This window comes from Acipenser ruthenus, chromosome 5 (genome assembly GCF_902713425.1).
Source record: "Acipenser ruthenus chromosome 5, fAciRut3.2 maternal haplotype, whole genome shotgun sequence".
NCBI classification, from domain to species: Eukaryota; Metazoa; Chordata; class Actinopteri; order Acipenseriformes; family Acipenseridae; genus Acipenser; species Acipenser ruthenus.
This window is the reverse complement of record NC_081193.1, coordinates 47,088,798-47,101,941: the sequence shown is the minus strand read 5'-3', so window position 1 is coordinate 47,101,941 and position 13,144 is coordinate 47,088,798. Positions and strand designations below refer to the sequence as shown.

Here is a 13,144-nt window from a genome sequence, read left to right as displayed (position 1 = left end):
AAAACTCTGGTATGTATTGGAAGGGTACAAGAAAGGCATCAGACCATAACAGGCCATCTGCCAGGAACTAGGGAGTCATTGATGGCACTCCTAAACCACCTAGTGCATTGTAACTCTAGTTATAAACGTTCCATTGTGCCCTGGTGTAACATACCAAATTTCACCATCCTGCCATAAACACTCTGGATACCACAGCTCCACCTGTACAGTATACTGATGTTCATCAGTATTCACATTTTTAGTCCTTTTGTAACATAAATGAATACTGTATGCTAGGGAAATCATGTTCCCTTATTCCTGAGTAAACTGGATGCATGATGGGGTACCATGTTGTCGTACTAATAGCTTTCTTTAGGTCCAGTACATTGTACATTTGTTGGACAAAAACATCTGTAACCTCAAGAGCACTTAAGGGTCACCTGAACACCCAAGACAAAGGCTAAACATTTAAAGCACTTCTATGACAAATGCAATGCAGAGGTCGCGTTGACGCAAAATAAATCCATTGGACGGAAAAATATTTTGTCTTGCGTTCACGGGACGCACAGAATGGAAAGAGACGCAGACATGCATACTCGTGGTAATCTATTACACTGCAGCAATGACCGTAAAATACTTTTTTTTTTAAAAACCAAGCAACTGTTTTGCAATATAACAGCCTTGATTAAGGTACACTCCAGTCCTGTATGTGGCAGCAATAATCCTCATACTTGGCTTTGCCAGCAATATTAAGGATATTTACTTTTAGGCCCTGACAACACTGCATAACCGGCCTCGAGAACCGTACTGAAAAACGTTTTAATTAATCCAGCTCAAACTTTAGCGTCCACACTGAAGTACTGTTTCATGTTTAGTCGGGCGTAATGCGTACACACACTAATGCTATTAGAATAGTTTGGTTACAGTTCCTAGCAGCGCAATGAACATTGGAAATTAATACAGTAGTATCCCACCATGCACTGTATTTTATTTTAAAATAATGTGTTACGCCCCATATTAACAGAGGTCCATATGGCTAAGAAATAAAACAAGTACTTTGGAAAAAGTAAATGCGAACACACACACACACACACACACACACACACACACACAAAGTAGGGCTTGAAGGTTTCGGGTTTTATTTTAAATCAGGTGACAAAATGTAGCCGATTCGGTTTCATAATTAAACTCAGAAAAACCCGTTAATTGCAAAATAATCTTAGCTTTTACCTTGCCTGAGCCTAATTCTGGTCCCTTTAATTTTATTTCAAACAGAGCTGACAAATTACGTGAATTGTTAATCCCCGATCCTACTTTTAACTTGCATTTCATTTTTGCAGGCGCCTAATTTAACATTGTGCTTTTGTTATTTTCCGCACTAGTTTAACAGGGATGCCCTTACAGATTTTTTATAAGCATAAAAATGAATACCTAGTGCAGAGTGTACACTGACAGCAAGTCAGTTGTCAATCTGAAGTTTTTTTGCTAAGCAGTCAGCATCTTCAGGGGATTCTCATGATGAAGATTGCTCATCTGCATCTCAGCCATCTACTTCTGACTACGAGTACTACAGTGACCGAAGCAGTTGCAAGAAGTAGTAATGCACAAAAACGCAAACGAAAAAGAAGTTATTATAATTTTGAATGGGAGATGAAGTATCCGTGGCTTGTTAATCGAGACAGCAAGATGTACTGTGTGTGAAAAAGCTGCTGGGCAAAAAAATAAAAACACATACGCACGGATGTACCAATTTTTCAAGAATCTTCGCTTAAGACACGGTAAAGCTGTTGCTGTTATTAGAATGCAGAAAAATATGAAAACACACATAGATGAAGGCAACAAACAGTGCTTAGAATCCTGTCTCACTGCCATGCGAACTGTCTACTGTTAGTATATACAACAAAGAAAAAAGGTGTGTGTGTTTATATGTATATCTATACACAGACAGATATGTTTTAAAACTACTACATGCCATAGAGTTTAAACATTCATAAAAAATGTACCAAAATGAACATCCCTGGAGTTTCTTAGCCTTTGTGTTAAAATGTATATTTGATGGATGGGACGCATAATTTTGGGCATGTGCGTTTCAGGAACACATGAACAGAAAAGCTAGCGCGATCTCTGGCAATGCATTTTCTTCTGGATTTGTTTTATGTCGAAAGATCTTTCTCTTGGGATCCAAATATAATCCTTTTGTGTTTCTGGTTTACCATGGCTTAAAAGGTAGGCTCAGGCTTTTGCTCCAACCAGGCCCAAAATATGCATCTTCAGATCTTCCCTGGTTGACAACATTTGTCACAGCACACAAGGACCAGTTCTGTTCTACCACATACCAAATGCTCCATGTTCAAACAGGTTACAAATAAAATGAATTTACTGCCAATACAAAATTGCCAAAGCCAACAAGTGAAATTATCTTAAAGCCCCATTTCTTTAATATGCTGTATTTTTCAAGGCCAGGAACGACAGCCCCTCAAACAGCTCTGGTGTCCCCTACCTAATACTATGCAGGAGACTTCTCACTAATTCCCTGGAGATCCCCATTTTATAATAATGCCCATCAAATCAGAAACCAAATACATTACGGTGCTGACACAGTTCCTGTTATGTTACGCCGCAAATATCGTAATTGCAGTATACGACGGTGTGACAGAAATATGAGTTCTGGTTGTAAATCTCCCTCCCGACCTGTGAGGGCGCTAAGTAGCGAAAGGGAAAGGCTTTGGACGGGTTGGCCTGACAGTTAATTTCCTGGGTCAGAAAGTCAGTCAGCCTGGAAAGAGACAAGGCTCTGTCGCAGGAACGTATTGACCCGGAAGGTAAATGAGTTAGCAGCTGCAGGCAATAGAGTCAGCTGTAATCGTTTACCAAGGGGTCATGCATGATTGCATAAAGGGGGCCGGAGAATTGTAAATCTTTTCTTTCACTTGGGTTCAGAGACACACAGAGCTGGAAGGACCGGGAGAGTTCCCAAAAAGAAACAAAGTATTCGTGAGTGTTTTGTTTGTTTGTAGCACTGTTAGTAATTGTCTTTTGTTTGTAAATTCACTAGACGACTAACACGTCTCCGGAGCTGTCGCCTTGGGCCAGCACTACCCGGAAAAACAACACCACACTAACTGTTATTTGTTATCACCCACCTTGAGCACTACTGCACGCACCCGGACTGGTGATTTGTGTTAGTAGTATTGTGGGAACAGATAACGTGTTATTTGTTTTGTTTACAAATCATTATTATTATTATTATTTTCCTGCCGAGCTTACATCAGTGGTGTATTGCTGGAGGATTATTGTTTGGTTGCCAGACCAGGATTTGTCTAACAATAAAAATAACATTTCCAAATTGGATTACAGTTTTCACTTGTGATTATTTCTGCACTGCATCTGTTCTTAATCAGCAGCCACTTTGCCACAGATGGTTAATGCTATGTGTTCCTGTGAACAAAGTGAAGGAAAAGGTCATTTCATTTCACTTTTTTTATTCAACATCCTGTACAACACAAGTCAAGTACTACTCCAGTTTCTCACCAAGCCTCACACTTGAACACTCTACCTTACTGTCAACCACCACCACCATTTTGCCCTTTCATTTTTCAACTGCAAACATGCTTCTAAAACAAGCGATGACACTTCCAGCCTTAGCAAAGTGTAGGAGGAAGATCTTTTCCCACCTGCAAAAAGGATAAAATCTACTGCATGAACCCGCGCTCTCGTTCATTTTTCCACTGCAAAGAGTTGAACTTAGGTAAAGATACACAGGTTTAGCAGCAGAACGTTTATTAAGGCTAGTATCAATGATGTATATTTATTTATATTTAAACATAAGACAATTATGATTTTATTATAATGCTGCCTAATAAAAGCTGCAGTAATACAACATTTATCATAGTCAGACTGTAGCTCTACTAAACACAATAGTCAGCGACACAGAACACAAGTTTCAATTAGCAGAGACAAGCAATTGAAGCAGGATAGCCTACTTATTCTGTAGTTTTGCTTAACACTAGAACTACCTATATATATATATATTAAACATCTCAAACCATCAGTAGACCCAGGGTTGCAGAAACATATGTAGATATAATATGTTATACCAAGAACTACTGCAGCTGTCACTTTGACTGTCATAGTAAAAACGGTGGGTTTGGCTTCCTGCTGCTGAACTTGAGAGCTTTGCACTTGTTTTGAATAGCTACAGGAAACATTTTCAGACGTGATTTATCCATCAACAGCTGTAAAAATACTTATTTTCTATTTAAAAATACTTATTTTCTAGTTATTATTTATTTATTTATTTATTTATTCCTTTCTTAGCAGACGCCCTTATCCAGGACGACTTACAATTGTTACAAGATAAAATGAATAGATCAATACAACGCAGGACTGCACAGCAAGTCTTAGGTGTGATTATATTGAGAAAAAGAAGAAAATAAAAAAAAATTACTGCTGAATAGCTAACAGAGTAACTCAGGCACAAAATAAAAGGGTAAACAGAAAACACTTGTATAAAACAGTCAAACAAATAAATCTCGGGCACTATTATCTATTGCTTCTCAGAGTGCAGTAAGCACCTGCTGAATGTAAAAAGTCATCTCTGAGCTGCTAAAACCACTCTGTTTTATAGCCCAGCATTTGCAATCGTAAGTCCCCTTCCCACACCACCCCCAAGTCTCGTGTGAGTGCTCGTGTTGCAACAGGTTTCCCTCACGTGTAAAGCATGCTGCAAAAGCTGTGTCAAACATCCTGAAGGAAAACAAACTAACATCAAAATGTCTGATTTACAAAGAAAATTATGGAAAAATCGGAATTAAAAAGTTAAGCACTATGGTTGGTATGTTAAAATAAACGCACTGTTTTGATTACATTTTGACACAGTACAGTTTCGTAGCGTGCGACGCTGCAGTGGTTTTCTACGCATTTTAATACAACGTAAAAAAGACCGCTGCGGTAGTTCTAGTGTTAAACAAGTTATTTACAGTTTTCACAACTTTTTGGATCTTTTTGTACAAAACTCTAGATGTGTAATAATCATTTATAACATTGGAGGCTTACTTGTGCAATGTCACATTAACTGCAGAGAAGAAACCAGTAACTTACTTTATAGTGTTAAAATGAAATCGCTCTTCTCTGCTCTTATTCAAATCTGTATTAGTAAATATCTGTGCTTTAAGCAATGTGGCCAGTCATTTTCTAATTTGGTTTACAATCAACTAAACAACGCCCTTTTGTTGTTATTATCATCATAATTTTTTTGTTTTTGTATTTCAGATTGTTTTTATAACAAACTGCAGCTTCACATTGTTTTCAGCAAAGGATACATCGTAATAAAATATATACTGTGACAGTATACATGTTGTACAACATTAGAGTATCCTTCTAAAAAGTTTTGAAATTCATATGGTCTTAAAAAAAAAAAAAAAAAGTTGTAATTTATATGCCTTTTTCCAGGTTTTGGTTGCAGTTAAATATAAAAGTTTACAGCATTCCGTGAAAGGAAGTGTGATTTGTGTTTGTGAATTGCAGTAATTTAAATAATTTACAGCCTTTTTTGACTTATACTGTGGAATTATATACCGGCCCACCTCTAGTATAGAGCATGTGCGCTCAGCCTTAAATTGGAAGTGAACCAACTGCATACAGTACTTATAACTCAAATCAAGTATTTTAAAGAATTTCTTTCACACCAATTCATAATGTCACAATCTATCTTTCTGGATTCTTAATGCTTGCAGATCATTTACAAAAAGGAAATGGTTCAAATACATACATTTTATTCTGGAAACTGGTGGTAATTATCCTGGAAATTAGTGGTAAACTCACAGTAATTTCACAGTCCACTGACTAGATACTTAATGGCTGGTAATTGTGTGATGTAATGTACATCATACAATTATAGGCAGCACAGTTTATTGAAAAACGTAATTTTCTAAATCAGGGACTTTGTCCAAATAAGAAAGAATAGCTTCAGGTTAAACTGTCAGTGTGTTCAAAGGTCTTTAGGAATACCTGTGTAACATAAATCAAACATTATAAATGCAAAGCTACTTCCTCATTTATTCCCTCAAATAGTACGCTGGAAACACAGTTGAAAAATTAGGTTATGACCCTGGTCCCTGAAATAGAAATGTAACCATTACTGCACTGGTATTTACCTCCTAAAGACCTGAAAACCGGAATAATTATACCAAAAGCTGCTCGACCGAGCCTGTGACACAGCCATGCCCACCCCCGAGAACATAAGACTGCGCGCACAGATCTCAGCGTTATTTTTCCTTCATGCCTGCTGCAATCATGGACGTAGCGACCTTGAAGGTTAATAGTTGCATTTCTATTTCAGGGAACCAGAGTTATGATAATAATCCAACGTTCCCTTTCAACTACGAAATGTAACCATTACTGCATGGGTGAGTGTACCAAAACCAAAATCGCAAGTGCTGTATTGAACTGGAATGCTAAAAGGCTAAGCCGAGAGGCTGCCTTGTGTGTTATCCTGCGGAACCCCAGTAACAAGTAGCTAGGGCTAAAAAACGGAGGGAGAAACTCGGCTCTATTCCTGTGTCGTAAGGATCGACTGAGAAACCCTTAACAATATAGTTCCAAAACCAGGGTTTGGAAGATCTATGACATCAAGTCTGTTTAGACAGAGCTTGACCATGGGACTTGACCCCATAGCAGACAAAAAATTGTTTGGACTGCGTCCAAATTTTCATCCTATCAATGTAGTATGCCAGGGCCTGCACTAGGCAGAGCGTATGGAGCTGTCGCTCTCTGTCAGACTGGAAAGGAGGTGGATGGGAAGCCTCCAATTCCACAGACTGGTTGACATGGAACGCCGAGATCGTCTTCAGCAAAAAAGCAGGACTGGTACAGAGCTTAGCTTTTGTCCTGGCCTCTGTAAATATTAAGCAAGCTTTCGCTATGGAGAACGTGGCAACTTCATGGGCTTTATTCCAGGGTGCATCTGTTCAATAGACAGACTAGCCTTGCATGTCTCAGAGATAGAATCCGGGCCTGATGCAAGAAGCAAGTAATGCAGTGTATAGTATACAGATGAACAGGTGCTGCCTCAATCTGCTTTGATATCGACCAGGTGGGTGAGCGGGACTGGTTTGGTACCGGGACGATACTGGAACCGGTGAAGTAATCTCGGTCCCAGTTCTGTACCAGGTCAGGAGCGGAGTGGTAACCTCTGCACCAGGTCGGGTGCACTGGTTTGCAGTAATTACTGCGGGTGGCTATGTACAGGAATGCCCACCTGTAAAAGCTGCTGGCAAAACCACTCAAATGATGATGCAAATTGCAATGGTTCCAGCCTTATAGCTAAGGTTTTCAAGACTCATCATTGTCTGGCAATTTTAGTGTCCCAAAGACAAGGGACATAACCAAATTATGTCAACTGTGTACTGCATGTGAAGCCAGATGGTCCACCAACACGCACCGATGCAGCAGAATGACCATTTTTAAAAAAATCACTTGACTGAGCTACCGGGGACACACAGGCAACCGCTACGTACTAGTAGTGATGGAATATTTCACAACGTTCCTCAACCTGTATGCACTACCTGATCAACGTGCAGAAACTATTGTTAAGGGTCTTTTTGAAGATTATGTGAGACAATGCGGCCCGCAGTGTCTCCTCACAGACCAAGGGCGCCAATTCGAATCAGACTTGGTTAGAGAACTATGTAAAAATCACCTGGGAATTCACAAAACAAGGACATCGCTCTACCACCGAATGTCTGACGGGATGGTAGAAAGAGTCAATCGTTCCATTAAAAATCCATGGGATGACCATATCAAACAAGTGGAGCTCGCTTATAACACTCCACCACTAAACATACTCCTTTCTTTTTGGCACACAGCAGGGAGGCTCCTCTCCCTGCTATGTTCTTCTAGGTGATGCTCCTGAAATGTCTGCTCCAGGTACTGTGAGTGATGCTGCTTCACTACTGCGGAAACTGCGCTCTTTTGGTTTGGTTTCTGAAAACAGCAGTACTGCCAGTTGACGCCAAAAGCTGCACTATGATCCCTTGATGCTTCATAAACCTTATAGACTGGGGATTTTGTATGGGTTGATCAACCTGCACAGGCTCAACAAATTGGTACCCCGCTGGAGAGGTTGTTACAAGGTTTTACATTGGCTTGACACGCACCATGGGAAAGTTGGTGTTGATTACCTAATAATAAACCTTGTGGACCCTACAGCAAAGCCACATGAGATACATTACAGCCCATTAAAGCCCTACATTTCCCCTTGGTCAGCTATTTCAACCAGGAGGTCCCGGTTGTGCCACCTTCAACAACTGTGGATTGTAGTGACCCTCCACCTCTGACTGCTTTATCAGGGTCCCGTCCTTACAGCTAAAAACATTGATTATAAATGTAATTTTTAAATTTATTACAAAATTAGGTGTGCAACAATTAAATTGATGCATCGATTACTGATCATCTGTCCTTAAATTTCCCAAGCTGCGATTACATTTTGGTGAATCAATGCATTAAATTAGAACCCAGTTTGAAGTAGGGGTGAGAATTTTGAGTAATTTAGTGCTTGAGTGTTAAAAATTTCGAGTACTCAAACCTAATGCCAGACAATATTATTCTATATATGTGCCACAACAATTACCACGTTAACACTAAAGCCGCCGCGGTTATACTCATACCTGCTACACCGGCAATCATTACAACGGTACATTTTAAACATTAATATTAAAATGAAAGACAACTATCCAATACAGCCAGTTTTATTCAAGCACATCATATCAAAACATTTGCACAGCCGAAACGCCTTATTTAAATGAACAATTAAAAAACATACAAGGGTTTATTTTCTAACTTACCACATATAAAAGCACTACTTCAAAAAATTAAAAATATAATAAAAAACACATTTTAAAAGAAACTAGTGTGTAAACAATTATATGTACATACAAAACTGTAAAAAACTAAAGTAGTTTTTAATTTAAAACAAAAGTAACATGTGTCAGCTCTTGCACGTGTCATTCAGTGCAGCACAGAACCCAGGTTGAGCTGCTGCAGCCTGCAGCTTGGCGGTTTTGTGATCAATTTTTTTTTTTTTGCTGAAGCGCTGTTAGTCAAAATTACTGCTTGGTTGCTAGGTGGGTGGGCTTATAACTTCCTTATTTTCATGATCCTGTCTTTCAAACGCCGTCAGGGTACTTATTTAGGAAAAGTCATAAAATGGACAACCACATAACTTTCACATGCAGAACAATTTACTTTGAAAACCTCAACCAGTCAAAATGACTTCCATGGCTAGTGTTAAGGTGGTACACGCAAATAAAATAAATATTGTAACGACCCCTGGTCTTGATGCTGAAAGCAGGAGACGGAGACGGGATTCAGGCGCTAACAAAACTACTTAATTAAAACAAGGTCCATGTTTAGGTCAGAACCACACCACAAAAACAATAAATCCTTCCTCCTGTCTCTATCCTAAAAACTCGCTCACTTTCTCGCTCGCTCTATTCCACACACACACACACACACACACACACACACACACAGAGGCTCCGGCTCTATCAGTTCCCTCACACAGAGAAGAGAGCGGACCACTACTCTCATGGGGGGGGTGCAGAGCAAGGGCGTCTAGACGACATGGTCCGCACCCAACAGCGGCTCACAAGCACACACACTACCAAAACTAGTGGTATGGTCCCACCCCAGAACAATACAGATAATGTGAATGCGCAGGACCAGATGAAACAAAAGTCTGCCAGCCTGAACTGACCAGGTCGCTACAATATATTGAACTTACATTCATGAAGAGATTTTATTTAAATTTTTTCAAGTACTCGAGTAATAAATCAGTGCTCAAGTAATTATAATTATTTCGAGTACTCTAACCCACCCCTAGTTTGAAGTCTCCTGTTGCCGGTTTGCATTAAAAACCTTGAGGGTGTGAGAGTGCGCTTTTTTAAGTGCTAGTACGGAAGATAAGCGTGTTGCTAGGATACACACTTTAGGCCTCCACATTTGCGTTGGACAAGCCAAATCAGAAGTAGGCCTACTGTATTCACGTTTTCTTGATTTAAAAATTAAGGCAATGTGCTTTTTTTTTTTTTTTTTTTTTTTTTTTTTTATAAATCTGTTAAATATCTACCAATTACTTTTTGTTTCAAAGCATGTTGGTGTTTGGATTATATGGCAATATTATACAAAAAGAAGTGGAATTTAGTATGCTATTTAAAATTAGTCAGGAATTATGAGATTAATTCAAATGTTTTGCTTTGCTTTTTGGACATAAAGTGTTAACAGTAACTAACAACCATAGTTCAGATAGAAATTATTTCTGTTAAAATATAGTATTTTTTATTATTACAATATTAAAGGGACATCTGATGCGGACGCATGCATATTCTTTTCAGTTGTTAACTCAAGTCCTTTGTATTTCTTTTTAAATACTAGAAAGTGTTCTAATTTGAATGTAAGTTGTGCCTTTTTGTTTAACTATTATGCACAACTGTGTTTTAGTTATTGGATCTGTTAAAAAAAAAAAAAAAAGTTTGTTCTTTATTTTGAATAAACCGTCAATGCATCGAGTATCGAAATTAAGGTTCTGATTGCACCACTATCAATATATCTATTTTTATTTTATATTAAACATGTTTTTCAAAAGTGCATCCTATGTCTGTGGCCATAAACACTGCTTTAAAGCTGCTTTATATAAAAATCGATCAGTGCAGAGACCCGGGGTTTGGAATAAACGACTGACCTTACGAATAAGATTTAATATATATTACGAAAGCATAAATAAGTGCCACACATTTATTTAAAATAAAAACAAAAAAATACTGTTATAAACTATTTATGTATCTGCTTTGCTTGTATTTCTCACAACTTACACTACCAGAACTGTGTTTTTCTTTTATCTGATGAGATCAGATGCGCTAGGTGCAGAGGAAATAAAAATAAATAAACAAATAAAATATTCAGAAGTGTAAAATTCCATTGTCCAGAACTGTCGGCAGATAGAAAACAATTAAAATTGCACCGATACAGTTCTTAAACTGGCGACAAATAAATAACTGAGCGTATGTGTAATTCGTAATTTTATTGGATGCAGAGCTCCAGAAAAAAAAAAGACAAGTTTAATTTACAAATAAAATGTGAATTCATATGATTTGTTTTAGAAAAATCTATAATTTAATTGGCGTTCCGGTACTTTAAGATGTAGGACTACACCACTGGATGCAAGGTTGGTGGTAACACCAGCATATATTCTACTTCAACTTTGCATAAACATACAATGTTTGATGTTATACAGCCATCCTTTTTAGATTATTTTTTTTAATTAGGAAATGATTCCACACATGTGACTGTATTGTTGTTCAAATACCAGTTATTGTATTGCCTGATGAATATCACAATACACTGGTATAAAATCGGTATTATCGCACACCCCTATTTATTACATGCTGTTAACCCCTTTCTGTAAACCTAAATAAGGCAAGGCAATGAATCCTGTCGCTGAAAATGTTACAGGAATGGATACTCTTCACTGGCTGGAAATTAAATTCTTTGTAACCCTCTGACAAATCCTAAGCAACACTTTCACAAACTATAGGTCAAGCTATTCCAGAGGTTTAAACCTTTTTTTATTATTACAAATCAATACATTTATCACAATACAATTAGTTTTAAGTTGAGTTAAACAGTTAAAAATAGCACTCCAAATCGCAATATCCTCCACTCTTTGAAAAATAATGTTAGAAAATGACCGTGCTTAATGCTGTTGCGATTAGAGGTTTTTCCTGCCAAGATGTAACTCAATATCCAGATTGTGTGTGTGTGTAATCTGCAGACGAACAGCATGTAACTGCTTAACTGACAAGTTAAGCGTTTCAGTATTCTATGACTACAATTAAATTAAGACAAAATAAACCCTAATTAAACATCTGCTCTCATGAGTGGAAAGTGATAACTCAGTCACTTACCATTGCAGCAATTTCAGGGTAAGCTGCCTCAACCAGCACGCCCCTGTTTGTGGATACAAAATCCACCAGTTCGTTTAGTGTTGCCCGCTTAATTTCTTTGCTCTTCAGGTCTATAACAGAGTCCATGAAATCGAACAGCATGCAACACTGCTGTAGCTTCTGACAGAACAGCTCTTGCTGCTCTGTTGTTGGGGCATCTGCAAAAAGATAAGAAATAGCAATTTTAATATAGTTATTACAAACAGAGCATTTTCAAGCATTCCACATTAGCAGTCTAAGAAGGCAAAACTGAAGTAAAAGAAAAAATTATAAAATTTATAGGATGCTGCATACAGCAAGTGGATGAATGTAAATTAAAGTTATTTGAAAGGTATGGAATAGCATTTTCACATCTGAATGGCTATCTTGTGCATCTTATGGCATAATGCCCAATTCATACAAGAACACCCCCTCCCCCCCCTCTGTTGCTCTGGACAGATTTTGCCACGTTAGAAAGCCAGGTACAGTATGTGAGAATCAAAACTCATAAAACTTGCATTTTCATTTTTGGTAATGCCACCCTGTGGCAGTGCTAAGGCCCTGCATTGTATTTCTTTAGTGTTGTAAATAAAGTTTGTTGAAATTTTAGATTGTGTTAAATATGGCAGGGCTGGTGCTGGAATTCCCCCCCTGATAAAAACAGGTGTGGAATGTGGCCTGGCCACATGCTAAAAAAAAAAGGAACGGGAAAGCCAGTTCTTTTGTTCTCTACAAGCTGGAGGTGAAGGGTTGTGAATCAGTGGAGAACCTGCATGACTGTTGTATGTGCAACCAGGGTGTAAAGCTGCAGTTCTTTTAATTGACCTCAATAAGGTGCTTCTGCAATGCAAGCTTACTGTATTATGTAGGAGTATCGCAAGCAGCATCAATTGCGTGTACATAAATGTGTATTTTAAAATTACAAAAACATGGATTACTGTTTTATAGAACGTATTTAACTACATGTGCATTATGCAAATTAATACTAAAATCGAAGGCTCAAACCTTCGTTCGGTAATGTGTTCTTCCAAACCTTCGAAGGTCAAAATGTACCCTTCGTTGCAGCCCTAAATTGGTGTAAAATATCTGCTTCTGTGCACTCAAAACATGTATTTATGTACTATCCCATGCTGTGGTAATAAAGTCTTCATAGTTGTTTTTATAGTTATTATACATCCAAGAGAATA

General features: G+C 38.1%; 1 protein-coding gene across 5 annotated transcripts in view; it reads right to left on the bottom strand.

Annotated features, from left to right (window-relative positions):
• The window catches only part of LOC117402986 (serine/threonine-protein phosphatase 2A 56 kDa regulatory subunit alpha isoform), a 116,934-nt gene that overhangs the window by 33,603 nt on the left and 70,187 nt on the right, over positions 1-13,144 (bottom strand). For all 5 annotated transcript variants that reach the window (XM_034004769.3, XM_034004770.3, XM_034004771.3 and 2 more), the window contains one exon: positions 11,940-12,136. In XM_034004769.3, the coding sequence (XP_033860660.1) occupies positions 11,940-12,136 (197 nt within the window). The remainder of the gene's footprint in view (positions 1-11,939; positions 12,137-13,144) is intronic.